The sequence below is a fragment of the Apis mellifera genome, linkage group LG15 (genome assembly GCF_003254395.2).
Source record: "Apis mellifera strain DH4 linkage group LG15, Amel_HAv3.1, whole genome shotgun sequence".
Taxonomy (NCBI): domain Eukaryota; kingdom Metazoa; phylum Arthropoda; class Insecta; order Hymenoptera; family Apidae; genus Apis; species Apis mellifera.
The window spans coordinates 5,116,534-5,141,195 of NC_037652.1; the positions used below are offsets into that span (position 1 = coordinate 5,116,534).

The following is a 24,662-nucleotide window of genomic DNA, read 5'->3' on the forward strand; positions in this document are numbered from 1 at the left end:
ACACAGAGAGAAGGACAAATTATGATCGTATAGTAGGTGTATAGTCGGTTCGTGCACTCGTTCGTTCAACGGTCACGGGTGCACGTGCACACGCGTGCCTATCTATACGAGGCGGCCTCGTGCCTCGATCGAAGTGTATCGGGCCTTGAATGAAAGAAGGATTCGAACGACTGAATGAACCAAGGCAGCGAGCGTGTCTGAGCGAACGAGCGTGCGTGGAAGGAGCGGCTGCGCGGCGTGTAGGAGCGAGCGTGGGCGAGCGCACGCGTATCTGCGAGCGGTTTTCGCGTATACGAATATCCTCTCATCTTCCACTTTTTCCCACTTCGTCCGGGCAGTAAACGTTTTGTACGCGCTTTTGGTGGTCCTTCCACGGATTTTACGATACTCCATGAAGTTTTTAATTCGGAATCGAGCTCGATAAACGTAATGGAGGGGTATGGAAAAGCAGTGGAACGAACCTGTGCGCGTTATACGGAGCGTCGTCAATCTGTCTCCGATCGAAGGGACGGTAGGCGTAGTTGCGACTCTAAATTGTATAGATTAGAATTCGTTTGATTATATTCGTTTGAGATTGTTTTAAATACGGAGATAATGCGTTAGGCATTAGGTGGTCTTTGAAAATGACGTGTCCAGATCTGTTTATCTGTCAGGAGACGATATATGATACTCTCTTACGATAAAATCGAACTTATCCTCCAACCAATTTTATACAATATGATATAAAAGGATGGTGAAGAGAAATGTATAACTACATTTTCGTACTGCGCATAATCATTAAAATTGATATAAACAATTAAAATTCTCAATTAAAACTTCATCTCCTCTGAAATGTCGTTATATCGTCGCGATCACAGGATAAGGATATCAACGTATACAGGGAACTTTCTAATTACATTTTTCGCGTCAAGATCATTGTCTCTCCTCATTGTCACTCATCCCTGACCGTCGAGTCAAACCAGATATCCGACGTGTGTCGATCCTCGTGTGTCGCGCACGCGCTTCCCCGTGCATTGTGTTGCAAATGAGGACTCGTGAGGACAGGATGGAAGGCGTGAAAGTCCGCCTTCCACCAGAGAGGGTATCGAACAGAGGAGGTTTGACGCGCGGCAGCGGGGAAGAGGAATCGAAATCCGTGGAAAGAAGATCTTTGTCCCGTGAAATTGGACGTGAGACGCCTTAATTCGTCCCGATCGAGCGTGTATCGACGTTCAACACCCACGTGACAGGAGGCCATTCAGTGTAAATCGCGAGCGGACACGTCCGGGCCCCGTGTAGCCGCGCGTTTACGCTCGGGGACAAGCTTAATTCGTGTTCGAGCGTGCAACGGCCGTCCGTTCATTCGGCCTCATGAATGCAACACCGCTGGAAAACCGGTGTCTCGTTTCCTTCTTCGTTTCTGCCTCTTCCGACCCCCGCCGACGCCTTCGTATTCGTGGACCAGGCCACGAATACGCGAAATTACGTACTCGTGCTTCAAGCAGCGTACGTGTGTGTGTGTGTGTAAATTTGGATTTGTATGCGGTGGCCACGTGGGCGGACTAGGTATCCGCCGTTATTGGTCTGCCGATTCCACGGTATGTATTTCACCGTGGTCCACGAGATCTGGTAGTCCGTGAATCGGTCGAAAGTTTTTCGTTTCGACTCCAATTTTCTACTCGAATTATATCGATTAGTGTTAATACGTAGTCTTTTTCAGAGGCGGGTTAGACAGGATTTAGTAGGAAAATTTTTGAATCAAAGGTTGAAAGGACATCGTAAGTCAAGTCAAGGAACTCGAGGAATTTATGGTAGCGCGAAATATTTTCCATTACAGGTAAGACTACAGGTAATTTAATTGATTGTCGGTGCTAAGAGGATGGAAAGAAAATATAGGCTCGGCAATCTCTCGGCTGTATTCTTCCTTCGGCGCAACTCGAATTTCCCGGTACAATAAAAACTCGCCGCGAGTTTTTACCCGTCCCTTGGACAATTATCGTCTCCTCGCCCACGAAAGAAGCGGAATTTCGAGGAGGATACTTTTATCGATCGAGAAATCGTTCAATTGATCGTAATTCGCGGGGGTTTTAAATAAATTCGGTTTCTCCCCTCCTCCATCGAGGATCGTCCTGGAGGAGCCAAACCTCGAGGCACGCACGGTGCTCAGAGGTTATAATTCAACCTCGGCCGAGCGTATTCGTTCGCAAGGTTGACGTTAAAAACGATGAGGTGTTATTTCTTCCTGAAACACGCGCGCACAAACGTGTAACGATGCCTTTAACCTCGCGTTTGGCAATGGTAATTAGTATCCTACGGGTCGAAAGGAGATATTAATATACGGCACACGTATAACGCAACCATATAACGTTCGTCGCCCATTTGTCGTATTTTTTTTTTTGAATAACTTTTCACGCCTTTTATTACGTATATTCCGCAAAAAAAGAAGACTTATCTATCCCCCTCCTTCTACTTTTGCGCGGTTTCAATGTTTGTCGTGGCTCGTTAAACGATTCCTCGTTTTCGGAAGAACATTGTGTGCCTTTTGATCTCACATCCTGGAACATACAGTTTCGTAATACGCTGCGTTTGGAGAAGAATTGCGAAAAGTTGCTATAATTTTTTTCAATTTACAATAACACGTAAAATATCTTCTCTTCGATAATGCTAACAAATTCCTTAATTCTAATTTCTTATCGTCAGACAGACGTTCGAAACACATTTTCAATTTCCCGTTTTACAACGAATATCAATGAAGATCTCCATCGACAAAGATTTCTCCTCTCGTGTTTTTCTTTCTTTCTTTTTTTATCCTCGCCGAGCTGTTAATACACGTGAAAGTCGAACGAGAATCGAGTTTTCGACCCGAGAGAGCAAAACGAGACGTTTCATCCCACGAAGACAAAGATTCCACGACGGGAAGAATCTCGGTGTACGGATTCCACGAAAGAATTCGCCGCAGAAGGGGTGAGTCCGCGCGAGGGGGTTAATGACGAGAAAAGGGGGAGGGAAAAAATGCGGCCGGGCCACGTCACTCGACAGGTAGTCGGGGGGATCGTAGACGCCGTGGAATCTCTTCTGTGCGGGGCATAGAAATTTTTTTCTCCTTCTTCTTCTTTCTTTTCCACCAGATCTCCCCGTACCCCGAATCCATCGAATCGGTTTCACCGGCGTTAAGGTCACAAGGACCGGTGCAACGCGGCGGAGATTCATTTCGGAAGATAGGGCCTCGAGTGGAGAGAGAGGGGGAAAGAAAGAGAGAGAGAGAGGAAAGGACCGGTCGTAAATTTCTGTAAATTCGTGCCCCGAAATATTATCTTCGTTCTCTGTACTTCGTTCCACTGCGCAAAGGGAACACGGCCGGTTTCGTGTGAAGTACAACGGGTATCGTTTGTTTTAACGCAGTTTTAACTCGCGCGACTTACAAATTAACGAGGATGTACACTGGCAATCGAAAGTGTTAGATCGTACTTGTTTTATTTGCAGAGATTGTATTAGCAGAATTTAAATTGAAATTATATGAGTATTTAATTTTTTTTTTTTTTATATTTATAGATGTATAAATTTTCATTTTTGATGTTATATCGAATATAATAATATTGGAAGAATATATGGGAATATCAAAAGTGACATTGAAACAACAATAAATCAATGAGTAATTTGTTATAATCACTGAATCGAAAGCACAGTATTCCAAATTTTAAAAATTTATTATAAAATGAAACAAAAATTTATCGTCTCAATAATCATTTATCATTTATCATAAAATAGAATATTTTTAATTCATAGGAAGAAAAGATACTCGATAAAACTCTTCAACTCTTCCTGTATTTCGTTCCTCCTCTTTCGTTGGAAGTTGCTCACTCGAACACCAATTTTCTTTCAATTCACGGCCACCGATGCGGCCACAGATCCTGCAGGAGCAATTTCAACTCGGTAGAAACGAGACACCGTAACGACCACCGTTTAATCGCCATTGATCGGCCGGTGATCCTCCTCTACCTAGACCCGAATAAAGTACACCGGGTCGGTGCCGCAGGAAATTCGTACGTGGGCGAGCAATCTCGTCGCATCGTCTCCTATCGTGACGAACGATTTAACGTTTAACATTGCCCACGCATCCAATTGTACCTAATGCGTCGGCAGAGAGAGAGAAAGAGCTCGAAGTAACGCGAATAATTTCCTCTCATCGGGCCCTTCGGCATACTGTCCGACATCGTGCCCGCCACGCTATAAATACTTTTGACACTTTTGCGTTCGAAGTGTAATCACGCATTGTTTTCGCCCGCCCCGAACCTTTGCCGCTACTGTCCATCTATAATTAAACTCTATAAATAACTCGTCTATGAGGGAACACTGGAATGAAACTTCTTTCGAGGGGGGGAAGAATTTTTAAATCGAGATTCTTTTAAGAATTTTATGAGATAGTTTTGAGAGTTAAATTTCTTTGGAATTTTTCTCAATTCGAAAATTATAAATATAAAAGAATAAAGATCTTTCGGCAAAGGGAAATTTTAATGATGTAATTGTGTGATGGTTTGAAAGTGAAATTTGTGAATCCCAAAAGGAAAACTTAAAATGAAATTCTCGGGGAATTGTCAAATGGAAAAATTTTTAAAGGAAATTCTATAAAAGAATCATAAATTTACGTGAGATAGAATTTTTTTTTTATAAAATAATCTACTTTACTTACTCTCCATTCAATTTCACAGATTCAATATTATTGAATATCGAGTGAAAAGAATCATGAGTGAAATTTGTGAATCCCAAATGAAGAACTTAAAATGAAATTCTCTCATCAAAGGGAAAAATTTTTAAAGAAAATTCTATAAAAGAATCATAAATTTACGTGAGATAGAATTTTTTTTTTTATAATAAAATTCAATTTCATTCAGATTCAATATTATTGAATATCGAGTGAAAAGGATCATGAGTGAAATTTGTGAATCCCAAACGAAGAACTTAAAATGAAATTTTCTCATTAAAGAAGAATTGTCAAAGGGAAAAATTTTTTAAAATTCTATAAAAGAATCATAAATTTACGTGAGATAGAATTTTTTTTTTTATAAAATAATCTACTTTACTTACTCTCCGTTCAATTTTACAGATTCAATATTATTGAATATCAAGTGAAAAGGATCATGAATGAAATTTGTGAATCTTACTTACTCTCCATTCAATTTCACAGATTCAATATTATTGAATATCGAGTGAAAAGGATCATGAGTGAAATTTGTGAATCCCAAACGAAGAACTTAAAATGAAATTCTCTCATTAAAGAAGAATTGTCAAAGGGAAAAATTTTTAAAAATTCTATAAAAGAATCATAAATTTACGTGAGATAGAATTTTTTTTTTTATAAAATAATCTACTTTACTTACTCTCCGTTCAATTTTACAGATTCAATATTATTGAATATCAAGTGAAAAGGATCATGAATGAAATTTGTGAATCTTACTTACTCTCCATTCAATTTCACAGATTCAATATTATTGAATATCGAGTGAAAAGGATCATGAGTGAAATTTGTGAATCCCAAACGAAGAACTTAAAATGAAATTCTCTCATTAAAGAAGAATTGTCAAAGGGAAAAATTTTTAAAAGAAATTCTATAAAAGAATCATAAATTTACGTGAGATAGAATTTTTTTTTTTATAAAATAATCTACTTTACTTACTCTCCGTTCAATTTTACAGATTCAATATTATTGAATATCAAGTGAAAAGGATCATGAATGAAATTTGTGAATCTTACTTACTCTCCATTCAATTTCACAGATTCAATATTATTGAATATCGAGTGAAAAGGATCATGAGTGAAATTTGTGAATCCCAAACGAAGAACTTAAAATGAAATTCTCTCATTAAAGAAGAATTGTCAAAGGGAAAAATTTTTAAAAGAAATTCTATAAAAGAATCATAAATTTACGTGAGATAGAATTTTTTTTTATAAAATAATCTTTACTTACTCTCCATTCAATTTCATTCAGATTCAATATTATTATTGAATGTCGAGTGAAAAAGATCAAGTACCGCGTTAAACGGCGAAAGTCGAATGGATATACGGAAAAACGCGGAGCTAAAGAGCGACGCAGATCGGTGGACAGCGGTTACGTACTACGTACTCTTACAAAGGTGTGTTTATCGCACCTTTTCACGTAGGCCAGTGTGGCGGATGCGGGTGGGCGGACCGGGATCGGGCCCGTGGCGGTGCAACGAAGCCGGAGAACCCACGCTGGAACGAGCATCGGTAATTAAACGAGCACCTCGCCACGAACGCGTCATTTTTAATCGAGACTCGCTCTTCTCGAAAATCAGTGTTGCTCCCTGCCGGCAGATTCCGCCATTTTTGCGAGCCTTTTCGATCGACATCCTCCGATATTTCATTGCATTGGACGTAAGAAACAATTTGATTAATCGCTACGATTTTATTATCCTTCTCTTAAATCATTTCCAATATTTCACACGGTTTTTTTTCTCCAAAAAAAATTTGGCTTTCAAAAATTTAATTTGTGAAAAGTGGACGCGCAAGTGCTAACCAAAATATTAGAAATGCGTATGCATTTAGTCCGATCATAGTAGAGTATTAACTTCTCTTACCCTATAATGTTAGAGATCGTATACCAGGCGTTGATCTTTGACCGGAGAATCGCGTGTCGATGATTCGAAGGAACAAGAAAGTCGAGTATTAGTCGAAGCTTACCTGCCTAGGAAGGTGCAGGTAGCTATTGTGACGCTACAGGTAATTAATGGCTTCGAGACAGCTTCGATCAGCTTCTCCTACAGCGGTGGCTTGTAATAAAGAAGGGAGTCCATGGAATTATATAGGTCATCACTGGTTCGACATTGATCTTATCCATAATCAATTCGATCATCGTTCAAAACTTGAATATTCCATCATGGCAATTACCACTAGATTCTTCCTAGAATCTAGGTAGCCCGAGGCACGAACTATTCGCACTTTGCATCCAAGACTGGTAATAATATTCAATCGGGCATAGTTACCGATTGGAATTCATTTCCAATCGCTCGAAACGACGAAAATATATATATTCGAAAATCACCGTTTGAAATCTTCACGGTCTTAAAATTTCGAATCATTTCAAAGTTGAAATTCGAATGTCCATTATTAACCATAGTTTCGAAAATATAGAAACACAGGATCGTGCACGGTATCGTGCGTATTCGACGGTCCATCGAAAACGTGGTACGAAGTCGTGGCAAGGCATGAAGGGTTCTTTTTGCTCGAGGAAGAGCCAACTTCGTGTCGAGACCCGTATAAGGACCGACTTGCACGGTACAACACACATAGCTTCCAGTACACAGGATCCGCTATATACTCTGCTACCGATATCGGCTATCTCTCAGGATCATGCGTAGTTAATTTGTCGTAGCTCCCTTCTCGGTTGCCGACCAATCCTTTTTTTCCTCGGGAAGAAATGTTCGGGTAAGGGTATACAGCTTATACCTTCCGCTTTTCAATCACGGCTTTTCACCGGGACTTGGCCTCGTCAATATTAACCATATGCGTTGTGCAACCCTTGCACTTTTCAAACCCTGTCAATGGTATCCGTTGGGGGGTAGGTATTTAAAAATTGACTCTTGACTCTCAAGCGCTGAAAGAATATAAATTGGTACATGAATCATAGAAATTGTGGTTGAACTGTGGTATTTGTTGTGACAATAGGAATAGTAAAGATTGAATGTTATGTATTACCTATTATTCATTAATTTATACTTTTTTAAATGAAAGCCTAGCGTTAAACAAAAAATATTCCATCTCAATATCACATTGCCATTCTATAATATTATCATTACTATAAATCTTTCAATATATTCGATTCTTATATAGAGAAAATTTTAAATATAATTCTCACTAAGAAATTCAAAATTTTCTTCAATGTCAATTTTCTCAAAATTGGACGTTATTCGATTCGAATTAACTCGTGCGTAAGTCATTTCTTTCCGATTCTTTCCGCGAGCAGTTTGCCGACGACCATTGCACGCGGCTGGAACCTGTTACATGCGCGCACACGGGAGCCGTAAGGTCCGCAAAGCGACACGTAATAATACGGCTGGTAGGCCGAGTGGTAGGCTGCTCGTACGTACATAAGTACTTGCTTACTTACGTACACACGCCTCGGGAGCTACTTTAACCTGTTCGTCGCGGCGCTCGAGAGATCGGGTCACCCCGTAGAGGGGCCATCGGCTGGAAGGAACGAGAAAGGATCAGACGGCTCTCTCGTGATCGGCGGCCTCAGAGCAAGGATAGAGAAATGTTTGTGAATGCAGCAGAGCATCGGTCGCGTTTCCTGGAACACCTTCTTTTTATCGTCCTCTCCTCTCCTTCACGACCAAGGATCACGTCGAATCCTCCTCGATGCGCATTCGCCAAACCGTGTATTATGCAGATATTGTGTATATCGAACAGACGTGAAAGTAGAAAGTGGGATGGTAGAGGGAGGGCATTGGCAGAGATTGAATCCTAGACCGAGCTACACCTGCTTCGTGAATCGAACCGCGGCGTGTCTCCGTCAAATTTATGCGCTCGGAATCATGTCCTCGATTTTAAATCGATAGACGTTTATCTCGCGAGATCCGTGTTTCTCGTTTCATTTTCGAGTGTGATTCGGACTACAACTTCGAATCTCGATCGAAAAAGAATATTTATCGAAATTGACATATTTTTATTGATTGAATTATAAATGTTGATAACATATAACATTTTTGAAAGATCAATGTAGGATTTTAGTTGCACAAATGTGTTTTGACCTCTAATTTTAATAATGGCGCAATATAGGAAGTTTGAGGTTAAAATGATCGTATCAACTCGAGTCGTGAAAGCCTTAAAGCGTTTTTGAATGGTTCTAAATTTTGTCCTCTCCTATGGTACGGATAGTCGTGGTGGGCGTACGCGAATCGAACGCGTCCTTTCAACGCTACTTCCGCTTTAACTCGCCGCGCAGTTAGTACCTTGTGGGCGAACGAGAGTATTCGCGGTTGCGTGATCGCATATCATCATTCTCCTTGGACTAGAGTTTCTACTAACCACTTGAGTCTTCTGCTTTCAGATTTTTCAATGACTGTAATGTTTAATATAGACGTGCTTCTGTTTATAAGTCAGTAGATATTTATCAGTCTATAAATACGTGGACATTTTCTTCAACCGCAACATTTATTTAAAGAATGTTATGAAATCATTAATGAATTTTATCGAAAGTATGTTTTGCAATTAATAATTGCAGAAACATAATTTTGGTTTGGTAATTCCAGTGTTAAAATTACCAACAAAATCCACATACTTATAAACAAAGGTATATAATGAAACTACTTATCAATACAGTTAGTTAATTATAGTTTCAACTATTTACTTTTATTCTCACGTCATTATTATTGTTCATAAAATACTTACGTATATTCATATCTATTTTAGTAACAACAATAGTATAATCATAATCAATTTTCCTTATAATATTAACAGCCAGTAAACATTGCCTTTCATAGCTGTAACATAAACTTACAACTTCTTATAAAATTTATTATCTAATCCATAATTCGTGAACAGAAATATATCTTATAAAATAACAACTTATGGACATAAGGTTGGCCTCGTTAGACACCAGACCTAAGTCAACGTGTGACCGTTAGTCGAGGGCCAAATGTTGGATTAACATAGGTTAAAACCGAAAGGTACGGCTCGAATAACACCGGCTCGTAACTGTCCACTACGCATAGATTATTAGCCTTTGAGGTGTTCTGGTTCTCGATGCGTACTATGCAAGGACTCCTGCATAGAGAACTTTTGCATACACGTGGTAGACTCGTTCACGCCTGGTGGATAAACGAGCGGCTGTGTCAACTTCTCTCGCCATTGGACGGGTGAACAACAGTAGCATTCCCCGGAGCGTGCTATTACTGCTCGATACTAGTCGTAACTTTGTTTTATTAAATAAGTGAGCGATCGTTGCGTAAGCATGCGTTTTCTGCGTCGCGGATTCAAGCAACGATCGAACTTCGGCAAACCTGGAAATAAAACCGATTATTTGCGATATAAACTGTATAATTTTATTAGATTTGACCGGACAATTAAAAATATTGAGTGAGAAAAATTGTGATATAGAATAAGAAGTCTATTCGCCTACCTTTTATCTTGAAAAATATACTTTTATTCACGAGTGTACGAATATCTTAATTATAATACTTATTTAAACGGAAATAATTAAATTATTCGATTTAATATTATCGAATATCATTAAATAGATTGTTAATTAGAATTTAGTAACAAACATATCAGTCATTCAATTGAGAACAACAAAGTTCTTTATACTTACATGAATAAAAATATACAATTTTCTTTTCATCGACATTACGATTCTAACCTCACAAAAAATCCGTCAACATCCGAGAAAATCGGTAAAAGTACGATTATTAAGAAATTATTTGTCAAAAATTAAACGATTCTAGAGATTTTCTAGAGAAAACACAAATTTTATGCAACGATATAAGAAGAAGACAACGGAAAAAGCATATTTTGTCCTTGATCAAATCCAACTTTCTCGAAAGTATCTTCGTCTCTTCTGGTTTCCGTAGCTCTGTTTGAATCGACCTATATATTCAGTGGCACAATTAAAATTCCCTCCAAAAGAAAAAAAAGAGGAAACAAAAAAGAGAAAGAAAAGAAGTTCTCTCGAACCGCAAGTATACACAGGCTAGCCGCTGCTCTTGAGCAGAAGACTCAATAGAATCGAGAAACCGCGCATGCGCAAGCGCGAAGACCAGACATCGAAGCAACTCGGCGGAAGAGTCGACCGTGAGGATCGAGACGAGAAGTCGTCGAGTATAACCAGCATCTATCCAGTCAAGCCAGTCGACCGGTCGACCAATCAGCCAATCAGGCGTCACGCGAGTCGACCGGTGCTCGAGGTGGAGTGCTCGTGTCTGCCAGTCAGTGTTCGGCCAACGTTCGTCGAGTGCATACCGTTGTATGTATGACGCTCATTTTCACGCATATACAACAGTTCGTTCCCGTTGTTTGGCGTGGTCGCGCTCGCGCGCGCGGGAACTGTTATCCTGCCATTTTAATCGATTAGAAAAGATAAAATGAGAAATCAGTGGTGGAAGAAGGAACATCCTCGTGCGTTTCTTGCAATCGAACGCGAGCCTCAAAGGAATCCTTGAAGAAATTCGAATCGAAAAAGGATTCACGTTCCAGTGTTCGGGAACGAATTCGATTGTGAATGTGTTTGTGACTGTACGATGAGAGAAACGAGTCTACCAGTGGATTAAGGCGCCTCGTACACCCGTTTGAAGCAACGCCATGGCGCCCCCAGACAGGCACAGATCACCGAGGCCAGGCTCCGGGCTCAGCCTCTCCGTGCTCGGTGAGTTTACACGCGAGATTTTTAAGCTTTCTCATCTTTCGTGGTCGTTCACGATTCGCTCACGACTCCTTTGGATGGACGAACCACGGGCTCGATGTCCCGAATACAACCTTTCACAAAGGTGTCGGTCTTGGTTCCCAACATCCTTCTTGTGTATTGGGACCTGGAAATTGTTTGTGTCGAGAAACGGTTCATCCATGGAATAACTGTTCGCCGATATTTCACGAGAGACTGGGTCTCGGAAAGATGAAACTCTGTGTTCATCGGAGTGTCACTGATTCGATCTAGAAACGATCTCGATTTTAACACTGACTTGGAAACAAAGAGCTCATAGTATAAAGTATAGTATAAAGATTATTCGATCTTTTTTGTATCTCGTTCGGGATGATGTTTCAAAATCTTACGCGTAAATCTTCCTTCTCTGATTAAATTTTCTTCAACTGGTTTTATTTTCATTCTTCGATTAAATTTTCAAGTTTAAGGAAAAAATGAAAATTATGATATAACAGAATCGAAAAATAGCAACGATTAGAGATGTAAGATTTTTTTTATTTTGCTAACGTACAACGTTCATCCTTTATCTCAGATTCGATCGTCTATCAGCAGCACGAAATTAACTATCTCGAACTAGTTATACGGGAAGATTTTCGCGCGTTCTTGGTTTCTCGATCTTAGACTAAGTGCTTCGCGACACGAAAGCTTCGTTAATGCGAGGGATAGTTTTAATTAGCAAGGAATGCAACCAGATTCGAGAAAGAGGAATGCCGCTCTGACGAGCTCAAATGGCGCTTAGATTACTCACTGTCTCTTATCATTGAGGACGCGATTACGGTCTAAACAAGTTTCTTTAAATCGTCCGCGTTACAAGGTCGCCATTAGAATTATTATCCTCGTATCCTTGACAATCATTTCATAACTTATTATTATTCTTAATTTATTAATTTTTTTTTTATACTTTAATTTCTCACCGATCTTTTCGTGAGTTTGGAACGGATGAAGAGTAACAACGAGACCGTTCGAAATTTACGAGCGCAGAACACGAAAACCAACGTGTCTAGTCGTTTGTAATGAAGGGTTGCCAGGGAACAACTTCCAGCGAGACCACTGTAATTTTTTCGTCTGAGGGCCTGAAACTGGCACGATTCAATTTTCTTCTCCGACACCTGATCTTTTTAAACATAAAAATCTCTTCCAAACTTCTTACTAAAGAAAAATATAGAAATTTATCAAAAATTAATCGACGGAAGGACTATTCATTCAACTTTTCTTTCTCGAAAACTTTCTCTATTAATTTCTTTTTTCTTTAATTCAATACTTTTTCTTTTCCTTGAAATCCATAACCCAGAATTAATCGATTACATCATAACTAATAATAATCGAGATTTCTGAAAAACCAATTCTATAACATCTTTGTCAATCTCGATTCGACTTTTCTTCTTCTCTGAAATGATAATCTCTCGAACGTTCGTCGATCACGACGCATCCTCGTTACGTCATAACGCACCTTATCTCCGGATAAATCGTGACAAGTGACTCATTGGTCGGCGTCGACACGAGTCGACAAGGAAGATGTTAACACTGCCCCTGGATATCGCCGTCTCCGGAGGCGGACGCCTCGCGAGCTCTGAAAACTGGTCGCCGCTATATATTCTTGCCCCTCTGCAACGGAGTGGAACCGGCCGCTTCCGTTTTCGGTACACGCGTCCGACTGGTTCCCAGGAAACTTTTATTATTTCGAAAAAGGGGCAGCCAACGACGTTCGCGCTAGGCATCAGCTCGGTCACCGGCCACCTGTTGCACTCAATTAAATGGCGTAATTGACGCTTACTTTTTGGAGCGTGACAGCCAACGCTTGGCTTTCCTAGACCGTCATTATTTTCGTTTATCGTTATCGACTTTTTCGTTTATCCTTCTCCGTTTAACCCCGCTTTCGATTTTTCCCCCACCCCCCCCCCATCCCATTTTTCATTGCATTTTTATTACCTACGTATGATATAACTTCGCACAGTGGAATTCCGTTTATATGAACTCTCCTATTTATTTCTCCCGGAGTCACGAATATGCGATTTGATAACTTATGGAAGTTTATACTTTAAACGTGAAATATAATAGGTGCAGTGCGGAGAATTTAAACGTGATGAAATGTACGGGAACAAACATAAGATAAATTGAAAATAAAGTCGTTAATTATCATATTTAATGCGAGTGAAATAAATTTCTGTCCTATTTTTTTTGTTTAAGTCAATATTTTTAAAAATATTAATTTGCATAAATATTCGCAGTCTAATAACAAGATATTATTATTCAATATTTTCAATATTTCGATACTTATTTTCTTTAATTTCATTATAAAACATTTTATATATCTTATAGAAAGAAAGAAAGAATTGGAACGTTCGTAGGTACATCTGTCTCTGACGAATTTTTACGTGCATACATTTACACAGAGTGATTATAAAAATAAAATTACAATTGTCTACATTACAATCGACCACCCTTCTTTCCTCATTATCATACTCACTTTGTATTCTACCTTCCTCCCATTAATACACTGTCCGTTGGTGAAAACGTGTGCAAAATTGCAAGCAATAAAAAAAAGGAATTGCGTCTTGGACGATCGATTTCCCTCGTACAGGCGTCGAGTTGTCGAGTGACAACTGACCTCATACCTGGCCGCATTTGCAATTGGAAGCGTTCGCGGTGCGCGTCATCGACAGGAACTCTACCAGCTTCATTGAAAATACACGGTGTACGGTACTGGTCGGTCCGGTGCCAGCCGATGAATCAGGCTTCACGCGACGCCGATCGTCGTCACGCGTCCCTCTCCCGGATCGGAAAAAAAGAATTCCATCGCGTGCGTGAAATTCACGCACGCCGCCTCGTGTAACAATGCACACGTTGAATAAGAAACACAACGTCCTCTCGCCCGTCTTCCTTCCATATTTATACATATTTTTTTCGACATTCTCCTCCTCCTTTGCATTTCTAGAATTTCCATTTCTATTGACGAACTTTGTAACTCTTATTCTTCTTTTTAATTTTTTTTTTCTTTCTTTTTCTTTTTTTTTTTAATTATCACATTATTAGATTTCTCTATCTCTATTTGCATAACAGAACAATCTCATTTCATCGACGAACTTGGATTTTTCTCTATTCTTTATCTCTCCACGTTTAATCACGAACGCTTTATATCCATATCGAAGCTCTCTAAAGAATCTCCATTTTCAATTTCACAACTATCCCTCGTAACATCTTATTAATTTCCTTTCATTCTTCTTTATCTCTCTCTCTTTTTTTTTATAACAAGTATATAAAGAATTATTACCAATCGTACAAGGCAAGCTTGGTCAATAGCTTTAGGATTCATTCAGATAACGCCGTTGTTGTTGCCCAACAACAGAGAGACAACCTGTTGTTCGAGGTAAAACGTTTTCCCCCCCGCTTAGATTTATGTCGCAATCGATGGAACGAGACAGATCGCCAACTCGAGCCAGCCTTGCACAAATTAAATCATTCCGCTCGATTCCTTCTTTTCCAACCCAGCCAGCCTGTCCTTTATCCCCCCCCCTCCGCCCCGATTATCCACCATTCTTGCGGCCGTTCTCAAACCGCGAAACCGAGATCCAGTTTCTCCGACTTCCTGCTCCACGTATCTGTATCGTATATTATAACTATTCTCTTCCCTCCTCTTCTCCCCCTTTTTCCATTTCCATCAACAACGACGACCGCGGATAAGTTGCTTAATTGGCCGCCGTAGATTATGAATGAACCGCGCGGCCGGGTTAGCGAAACTTGGAAACGTGTTTCGCAACATTCCCTCGTCTTTCTCGTTCTTTCGCAAATGTCTGGCCGATTGACGCGCGGCAACGAACCGTTCGGCAAACGTTGCTCGCCGCTTACGCAACCACGGGCACGAGCGTTTGGAAGTTCGATCCCGGCCGGCGATCACGAGGTCCCACGCGATTTCCACACCGATACCGATTACTTCGCGCCCGTTTATTATAGGTCAGCCTTATCTTTCTATGAATCTCGATAAGTTGCAAACGATAAAACGGGGGGGGGGGCGGTTGTTCAGAGCGAACGAATCGCTGTGAAACGATAATATTGCGATCGGATTGTGCCGGATTGGGCGTCTCTCCAACCAAATTCTGCTTTCACGAACATGCTTTCTTTGATTTTTTCCGTTTATCTTCGAATTTTCGGTAATTGATCCGTGGATGCGTGAATTAACAGGAGGTGTTGAAAATAGGTAGTGGTAATTTCATTCGAAAGATTCTTCTTGCTTAACTTTTTTGAATTTTAGTGCAAGCAATTCGGGTTTATTTCAACGAAAAAATGTTAATTTCTTCTTCAGTTTTAACTTCGAGCCATGAAAAATGATGGAGATTCTCGAAAAATAAATTGAAATCTTGACTTAAAGTCTCTTTATGTTCCAAAGACAAAATTCCAGAATTAACGGCACGTCGTTGCGCTTCAACTTCGGAACACGAGAAATGGTTAAAATTTTCGAGATCCCTGCAATAAAAAACTGGCCCCCAAAGCTAAGCTTAAGGCAAAGTTAAACCGGAAATTTATTAAAATTTAGTAGTCCCGATCAGCGTGGTTCCTCGCGCTCCTGGTCGAAAAAAACACGAGAACACGAAAGATCGCCGAGATTCTCGAAATCGTGGAAAAAAGCGGACGAGCAAAAATCCTGATTTAAAGGTCCCATGCCTATAAAACTAGTTTAACACGAAGTTTCTCTTCCAAACGAGGATGGAATGGTCGCGGATTAGCGAGGTTGCGCGACTCACTCAGTGGTCGCCAGACGGTTGTGAGGCCAACGGACTTCCTACTCGGCCTCATCGGCTATTAACTTGGCAGGTTTTCTGAGAATGGACGTCCCAGACGCGACTGGTAGGACTGGTGTGTCTGCTCTCGACCCTTCGCCTCTATTCTTGCCCTCGTCACCAGACTTGAGCCCCACGATCTCCTATATATATATATATATATATATATATATATATATATATATGTACATATGTGTGTGTCTTGCGCATGGACACGGGCAGGTCAAGGAAAGGTTGTAAAGCATGGAGGAGATTGACACTTTCCAAGCTATTGTATAGGCGACGTATACGTACGTGTCCTGTATTTTCAGGACGGAGGGAATGCACTTGGCTGCTCGGGCAACGGGCCTCGAAGGACGTGCCTGCTGAATCGAATACAGGGAATTGGGTAAACTCGAGGAATGCAAGGTGCTCGAAATTGGGATTCGATCGGGAACAGATTATTGAAAATGATGGAAGGAATTACTGAAAAGTATTAATCATCTTCTCTATTTATAAGAGCAGGGAAATTAAATTGGATCAATATTGGTTAAAATTATTGATTAAGTGTAACAATTATTCGAAGATTTTAGTTCCTTCTGTGAGAAATTAGAATCAAAAGGATCAAAATTCTTCTCCTCAAAAAACTGCGTCATCGACTCAATTTCCAAATCACTTTCATATTCAAAACTCTTTCCTAGACTTATACCAAATGAATCATCCAACATATATAATCGGTAACAACCGTGCGACAGGGGCTAACGATCGTCCAGGAAAGGATGAAAGGAAGAATCAATTTCCCGTGGATTTATTTATTAAAATCCTTTTGTTGCTCGCGTGTGGGGTGAAATAAAATTCTCCGTTAAAATTCGAAAAGAATACAAGGGTTTTCGGAGGCACGAGAAAGTGAGTCACACAGCTGACGGTTGTGAGATCAGCACGGTTTCGAGGTCAAGATACGCGTGTTCAAAATGCATTTGCGCGCCATCTTTTTCGTCCACGCGTATTGAAAGAGGAAAAAGGATTCCAGTCTTCTTACGCGCAGTCCTCTTCGATCGGCTTGAACACGAGTGTTCATACAGGGCTTTCTTGCTTGGCTTTTGTGCAACACGACTCTTCTTCTCTCTTTCTGCGCAGGATGCGGATGCTTACGGGTCACTCAGCGGGATGCACACAGGTGTGTGTTTCACAATCAAATGACTCTCATCTATCCAGATTTTCTTTCAATTTTTATTGAAAATAAAAGAATTTTTTGAAATTTGAGATTAATTATATGCGTGGATTTGTTTATTACGTAATTATTTTGTAATCAAAGATAGAACAAGGGGATTAAAGATAATCTAATTCGGAAAATTGAAGATTTAAATATTGGTAAAAAATGTATAACAATAATTGAGATTTGTATTTCTCACGGGATTACGAAACGTTTCAAGTGTATAATAATTTATCTTAATGCAATTATCTATATTATCAATCTACATTAAGTACTTTTTCTTTATTTTTTCTTATCTTATAAAAAGAAAAAAGAATCGAATATTTTAAAGAACGCGACTCCTCTGATCAATATTTTTATCTTTTCCATCGAATCTTATTATTTATCAATTTATCTAAATTATTACTCTATCCATTTTTTCCCCCCCGAGCGTCAAAATTTATGATTATCTTTATATCATTTTATAACCGATTTAACACCGAGCTAATTGCCTATACAGTTACCTGATTCCAAAGCGACAAAACAAAGCATCTAAATAGCGAATGATAAAGTGAGGCTCGTAAAAGAGGCATTGGCGGGAGATTGAATAATCTAAACGAAGTTCAATGCGAGTCGATATATAGTCCCCGTTTCGAAGGATCGATGTTTCGAACGATCTATCTCGTATTATTACATCCTCTGAGCGATAAATCGATTGTTTGAAAGGGGGGATACGCGGTAACCCTACGAAATAAGTTCTGTCGCGACCGAGTCTTTTCTTGGCTCGTCTCCACGGTTAATTCCGTCCACTGATAGGAACACAGCTCTTATCAATGGCTCCAGACTGTTGTCGAGTATGTGGGGCCCTGTTAATCGGCCGAATACTAGGAACAAGAAAATTAGAGGAATTTCATTCGTTTAAAAATTATCACCACTTCCTTGAAATATGGGGCACATTGTTCCTTTTTTTTTTCCTCTTTGACAAACAATAATTAATTTCGATTGTTTTGCATGCAAGAAGGTAATTTAAAACAAATCGTATATTATTTAAATGCAGTGTCTCTGAACGGATCGTGACTCGTTATTGGGGCTCGTGACTGGATGTAACTTTATGTTGTTTATTTATTAATCTCATATCTTCGAAAAGATTTTTATTGCCCCATAAAAAGAATTATAAATTGTAATTATCGGATGGGAAACGCCGATTTCAATATTTCAGTTTTTAGATCGATATAAAGTATCCGATTTATCTTTGCCACGCATATATCTTTATAGTTATATACTGTTATATAAAATGAAATTCATAGATAATTTTATTTATGATGTTGCTATTATAGTTTACGAGTTTCTCGATATACGCGCATTTTGCAATAAATTAAACCTAAAAATCCCGGATCGGTTATTTCCTGACGATTTTAATCCAATTCGAGTAGTTTAATAGTTTTAATTTAAAATTATTAATATTTGCCATCCGTTTAACAACTTTCCAATTTCCCCTCCCCCCCTTTTTGTTGCAATATCTCTTATCTCCTTCATTTCTTCCCCTACCTCGATCTACTCGATTCTATGCGTATTCAATGAGATTTAGGTCAGATCTCTGTATATACGTGTATCGCAGCGTTTATCGATCCGCGCGTACCAAGAAAAACCATAAACCAAGCACCACACCATAAAGCAAGCAGCGTGTAGAAACGTTTCCCCAAAGATACCATTTAACCATCATTACAAGTTTAATAACGCTTGCAAAAGTTATAATAATATTTTTGCAAGAAGCCTGTGGCTCCTTCTGGAGGCGACCACCGATCTTCGATATTGGCGAAACGAAGAAGAGAAGAGAGAGAGAGAATAAAACTCGAGGAACGTTAAAGGAATAAACGAATAGGTCGAAGTGTGTCGAGCAAACAATGAATCCTCATACTCGTTCGATCACTGTCATCCTTCGCGAGGAGATGAAATGGACGATGATCGTTTCGACCAACAAGATCAAACGAGCGCTCGGTTACGCGCGATTGAATCGAGCACTCGCTGCTTCCCGCTACCTCTCTCTCCCTCTCTCTCGTATAATGGTACAAATAATTGCACGAACGTTCTTAGAAATCGACAAGCGAGCTAGATTCTTAACCATTAAATCCGGACAATCTCCTCCGCAGATTTAATTAGATCCAAGCGAAATTTTCCCTATTTTAAGGGGTGAGAAAGGTGAGAGAGAGGGACAGAGTCAATGTTTCTGTAGATTTTAATCCTGGAAGAGGAGCCGCCGACGATAAACGACAGATAACCCACGCCACGGTGGAGATTTTCCTTTGGCCGTCTACGATTTAATCTGTCCGGGGTAGAGCCTTATCTGCAGGCCGTTATCGCGCGGACCAGGGCTCAGGTTATCTCGTGGAAACGGACAGGTAAGCGCTGTGCACCGCTCCGTGAGAGAGCGACGATTAGAGACCGGCCGGTCGAGGAATCTCCTCCTAAAGGAACGATGGATGGATGGATGGAAATTGTTTCGCTTCTTCGATTTTCTCCTTCCTTTCCAACGAGCTTGTTATTAACCTCTATTGATCTATTTCTCTTCGAAAGAGGCCTAGTCGAGGAGTTAATTATTTAACGGAATATCGATCGCGAGACTTGCGATTTCGTATCGATGATGCGCGATGAATTTCGAATCATCGATCGAAATTATTATCGTTATACCTTTTTGTTCCATTGATATAATTTTAAAAAAATTACTCCTTAATTATTTACTCTCGTTAAGGATTCGGAGGATCGGTTTTAAGAACCAATCTTGAGAATATATCTCTCGTTTGATTATTGTTATTATTCGTACGTACAAAATCTTGGAAATTAAATTTTAATCAAGGAGTTAATTTATCTCGGAAAACGATAAATAACGAATATCGGAAATAACATCATCGGCGGTATAAATTAATCAACGGTTACAAGCATTATCTCGTGACTATAAATTCGCCGCGTTTTATTAAAGACGTGGAAATCGAACGACGACACGTTCGTAATCGCGATGCGCAATTAAAGGACGATCGAGGAGCAATTAAAGTTGGGAAAGGACGGGGAGGCCTCTCCGTCTTGCACGCTTTCCATATAATAAAAGCGCAGATTAATACACTAAGAGCTAATAGAGCCGCGATTTCGACACAAGGCTACGCCGTAGTGCAACGACACTTCGGGTTATTAATCGCATCGCGTTTGGAACACCGTTGCACGCTTGTCACAAAGAAATTATCCTCTTCGTCGCGTATCCTGTACAATATCGAATATCTTATATACCAGATTGAACTTTTCGAACGGTGAGAACGGCGAGATTCCGCGAGAATGATGCGGTTTCTGAAATGTCTCGTCGTCGTCGGCTCTCCTCTCTGAACGGAATAATCGTGTATACAATAAAGTATAAATAGAAATATCGGATAATCGAGAAAGTTTTGTCGCGGCGTCAAGGGGAGAGGGAAGGAGAGGGGAGAGGAGAGAGGGAAGGAGGGGAGAGGAGAGGAGGAGGGGAAAAAAGGAAACGTCACGATTTCAGGAAACTTCTTCTTTTTTAATAATTTCTTATTTTTAATTCTCTCGCGCGGATAATTGTCCGACGAGAAAAAGAAGAACATTAAACGTTAGAGTTGAGAACAAGAAATTTTAATTTACTCGTGAAAGCTTTTACGAGAAATGAGTTCTCGTGAATTCACTATAATTAAACATAAGTAGATACGCATAGAAATATATAATTTTAAATGTGATCCAGTACACACCCAATATTAAATCTCTGCAATCATTCGCAATTATCTCCATTTTATCGTGTATATATCTTTTTCATCGTAAAAGTAAGAACGACAGAGAACCTTCTCCCCTCTCGTTCCCTCCTCTTCCCCCCCCGATACGATCTCGACGTTTAAAATCAATTACATCGCGAGACCAACACCATTGTATTTAAATTTGCATATTCCATCCTTAACCAGTCTTCTTATACCAGCCTTTCATGGCTAATTGATTCCCAGTTAAATTGCAACGTTCGAATCGTCTTTTATTCAGATCTACCATTCCTGACTCTACTTTCCCGCTTTTCCAATTAGCCAGCTTCGAATCCCAGATGTTCCCCGAGGATTCTCTCCGACGAATCGATCGATCGATATTCGAAGAATCTTTTCGATTCGAGTCCTCGAGAAAGTCGACGGTTTCCAATTTCCCCCTCTCTCTCTCTCTCGATCGGTTTTCCATCGATTTGTTCATCCGTCGCGCGTTTTTTGCATATAAGAAGGGAGAACAGGCGTCGTTTTCGTAGTCCCCCGGTATAACAGAAGGCGCCGATTTAAATACGACAGCCGTAGGCGAGACACGGCAGGGTAACTTTCTCTCACTCTTCACAGGGTATGCATCGAATAACGATTATTACGCGTGACTCGTCGAAACCAAAAACGATCTTTGGGCAGCCAGCCACGATCTCAATTCGCCGCCCGTTTTATACTTTGCCCCCCTTTCCTTCCTTTTTCTTCCTTTTTTTTTTCTCCCTCCCTCCTTTTTATTCGTCCCATTCTTACGACGCGACTTCTTTCCTTGCGTCGCAAGGCGTGTTACACGCGACCGTTCCCTTTTTCAATCAGAACGGTGTTAAAATTCATTTAAGTTTAATCAAACCACGTTGCGAAACAACTTGCAAGAAAACGATACCGTGTAACCTTTTCGAACACCATGTGTAATTTTCTCTCTTCGTGTTATTATGCTTATATGTACACGCATATATATACATATGCATATGTTTGATAAACTTCTTCGTTCGTTTTCGGTGAAAGATTATACAGGAAATTTGAAAAGAAATTTTTATTATTTTTCGCGTGCAATTTTTTTTAATTTCTCGAAGAAAAATTAATTTTAATCTTCAATTACGCGAAACTCCTACGTGCTCTTTTATTGTATCGTTCCACTCTCGATACAAATACGTACGAATTCTCTTCTTGGAGAGCGTGGGATGAAGACAACTTTTTTTTTTTACATTCTCGAATCCAAAATGTAGAAAAGATAAGCGAGATCGATGAAGTAAATACCGCCATCTCAAACATCTTTCTCCAAATTTTAAAAGACGGGTACATTTTCTTTTCAAATCCTTATTAATCCGAAACGAGGCGCAAATACGTACGAATTCTCTTCTTGAAGAGCATGGGATGAAGACAACTTTTTTTTTTTTTTACATTCTCGGATCCAAAATGTAGAAAAGATAAGCGAGATCGATGAAGTAAATACCGCCATCTCAAACATCTTTCTCCAAATTTTAAAAGACGCGTACATTTTCTTTTCAAATCCTTATTAATCCGAAACGAGGCGCAAATACGTACGAATTCTCTTCTTGGAGAGCATGGAATGAAGACAACTTTTTTTTTTTTACATTCTCGAATCCAAAATGTAGAAAAGATAAGCGAGATCGATGAAGTAAATACCGCCATCTCAAACATTTTTCTCCAAATTTTAAAAGACGCGTACATTTTCTTTTCAAATCCGAAACGAGGCGCGAACAGATGTTTCCAAATTTATACGCGTCGAAAAAGCATCGATCCCGGAGAAAAAAATTTCTCTGCACGGGTTGAGAACGAAAGCGGCGATGTAAATGAAAAACGATGTTTCCCCTGTCGGGATCTCGATTCGGGTCAGCCAGTCGGCGACGGGGTACCGATATTTACGAGGACGCGTTGCACCCAGGAGCAAGTGAAGGAACGAGCGACGGAGAACGGAAACACCGTCCGGGGGGACAGGTGGCCCCCGGCGCGGACATCGTTTTCTGCTTCTCTCGGCTCGTGAACGGGCTTTAATCGCGGCTCCGTTCTCGCTCCGTTCCTCGGCTACATCGTATATTTTATCGCTGTCTCGTTGGCACTGTTCGAAAGAAGAGAGGGAGAGAGGTCCGTGGGCAGAGAGGAGGCTGAACGGATTTAACGAGCCTTTACGATCGTCCAACAGGGAGAATCAATCGTGAATCGGGCCCAAATATCACGGATATGTATATATATGTATCCTCCATTCGTGGAGGATCCTTGTTCTGTCGTTCTAATTTACTGGGCTACCTTAGATATTGGACGAGAAAGGGGATACAAAGGGTTATAGGGACTTTTAACTTGATTTACGAGTCTCTTTTTTCTCTTCTCGTTATTGTTATTTATTGGCCAGGTGGTAATCGACGAGAGGAGAGAAAAGGATGATCGATGCTGGCTAAAATAGCAGGCAGATTAGGCGTACAATTTTTCCACCGAAAGAAGAACAATCTTGAGAGGAGAATCGATCGAAAGTTTCTCTCTATTCTCTTTTCATTTTCGTCGAGCCTCTCGTTCGTATCTATACAACTGTGCAACGCGAAACGTTTCTCTGAAAGCGCGGCTATGACGCTCGACACGCAGAGTTCGCCAAGAGGGTGAGGAATGCGGAACCATCGATATCAGCACGCGTCGATAACGATTATACCACTCGTAGAAACTCGCCAACGAGTCGAATAGCACATTGTAACTCAGAAACATTGGGTCGTGAGAATCCGCCGTCGATCAAAGATCGATCCCCTACTTCGCACGTGTTTGCGCGTAACAATGATAAGTTTGAAAATTGCGCGCACGGTTCCACCTTCCTCGATAAGAAGAAATCGGGTCATTTTCCGCGAAAGTGTCGTAATTCATCGGCGGAGAATAATCGGGGAGAAAGTGGGAAGATTAGCTTTTATTTAGATGGTGCGGCCTATCGAACCTAACCTCTGCAACCCCTCCCCATTGGCTTGGATGGAAACGAAAACGAAAAAGAAGCGAGTTTCGACTCTCCCCTTTCGATCGAGCCTTTTGAACGTTTCGAAGAACCGTTCACGGTCTGGGAAACGTGGGAATAATAGATGCCGGATTTACACGGTTCAAGGCGCGCACCGAGTTGGTGTTGCTAGTTCTCACCTTGTTAGATCGAGCGTGGAAGAGAAAAGAGGGGAAAAAAAGCGCGGCGAGCCGAGGAAGACCATTAAATTACAATACAAAATGCCAGCGAGTGAAACGTGTCTGGATCGTGACTATCTCTGTCGAACGGGGAAAAAACGGGCTTTAATATATCCCCGAGCGCCACGATCGCTCGAGTTTCTTCGCGCCCAGCGACAAAAACTGCTGTTCGCGCTTAAGTTCACGCGGCGGGGAGGGAAGAAGGGGGCGAATGGGATGAGTCTCTTGTCGCCGTGTGGAATAACCACACACGCGGATGAGGTGAAACAAGTTCTGTCTAATTTTTCGTTCAATCGATAGAGAATTTCGCGAAACGTTTTCTCTAAACAATATAGAAAATCTTTAACTCGAAT

General features: G+C 40.4%; 1 protein-coding gene and 1 long non-coding RNA gene across 4 annotated transcripts in view; one reads left to right on the plus strand and one right to left on the minus strand.

The window, feature by feature from the left end:
• The window catches only part of LOC411569 (protein TANC2), a 47,264-nt gene that overhangs the window by 13,012 nt on the left and 9,590 nt on the right, over positions 1-24,662 (plus strand). The window contains exon 1 of one of the 3 annotated variants that reach the window (XM_006561018.3): positions 10,935-11,356. The exons of the other annotated variants lie outside the window; for them this stretch is intronic. Coding sequence (XP_006561081.1) covers positions 11,293-11,356 — 64 coding nt within the window. The 5' untranslated portion in view covers positions 10,935-11,292. Of the gene's footprint in view, positions 1-10,934; positions 11,357-24,662 lie in introns of those variants that run through there. 3 annotated transcript variants of the gene reach the window in all.
• On the minus strand, positions 7,861-10,754 carry LOC102654477. Its single transcript, XR_408976.3, has 3 exons — positions 10,307-10,754; positions 9,388-9,998; positions 7,861-9,058 (listed from the first exon to the last, which is right to left on the minus strand). It is a non-coding gene; the product is annotated as an uncharacterized LOC102654477 (long non-coding RNA).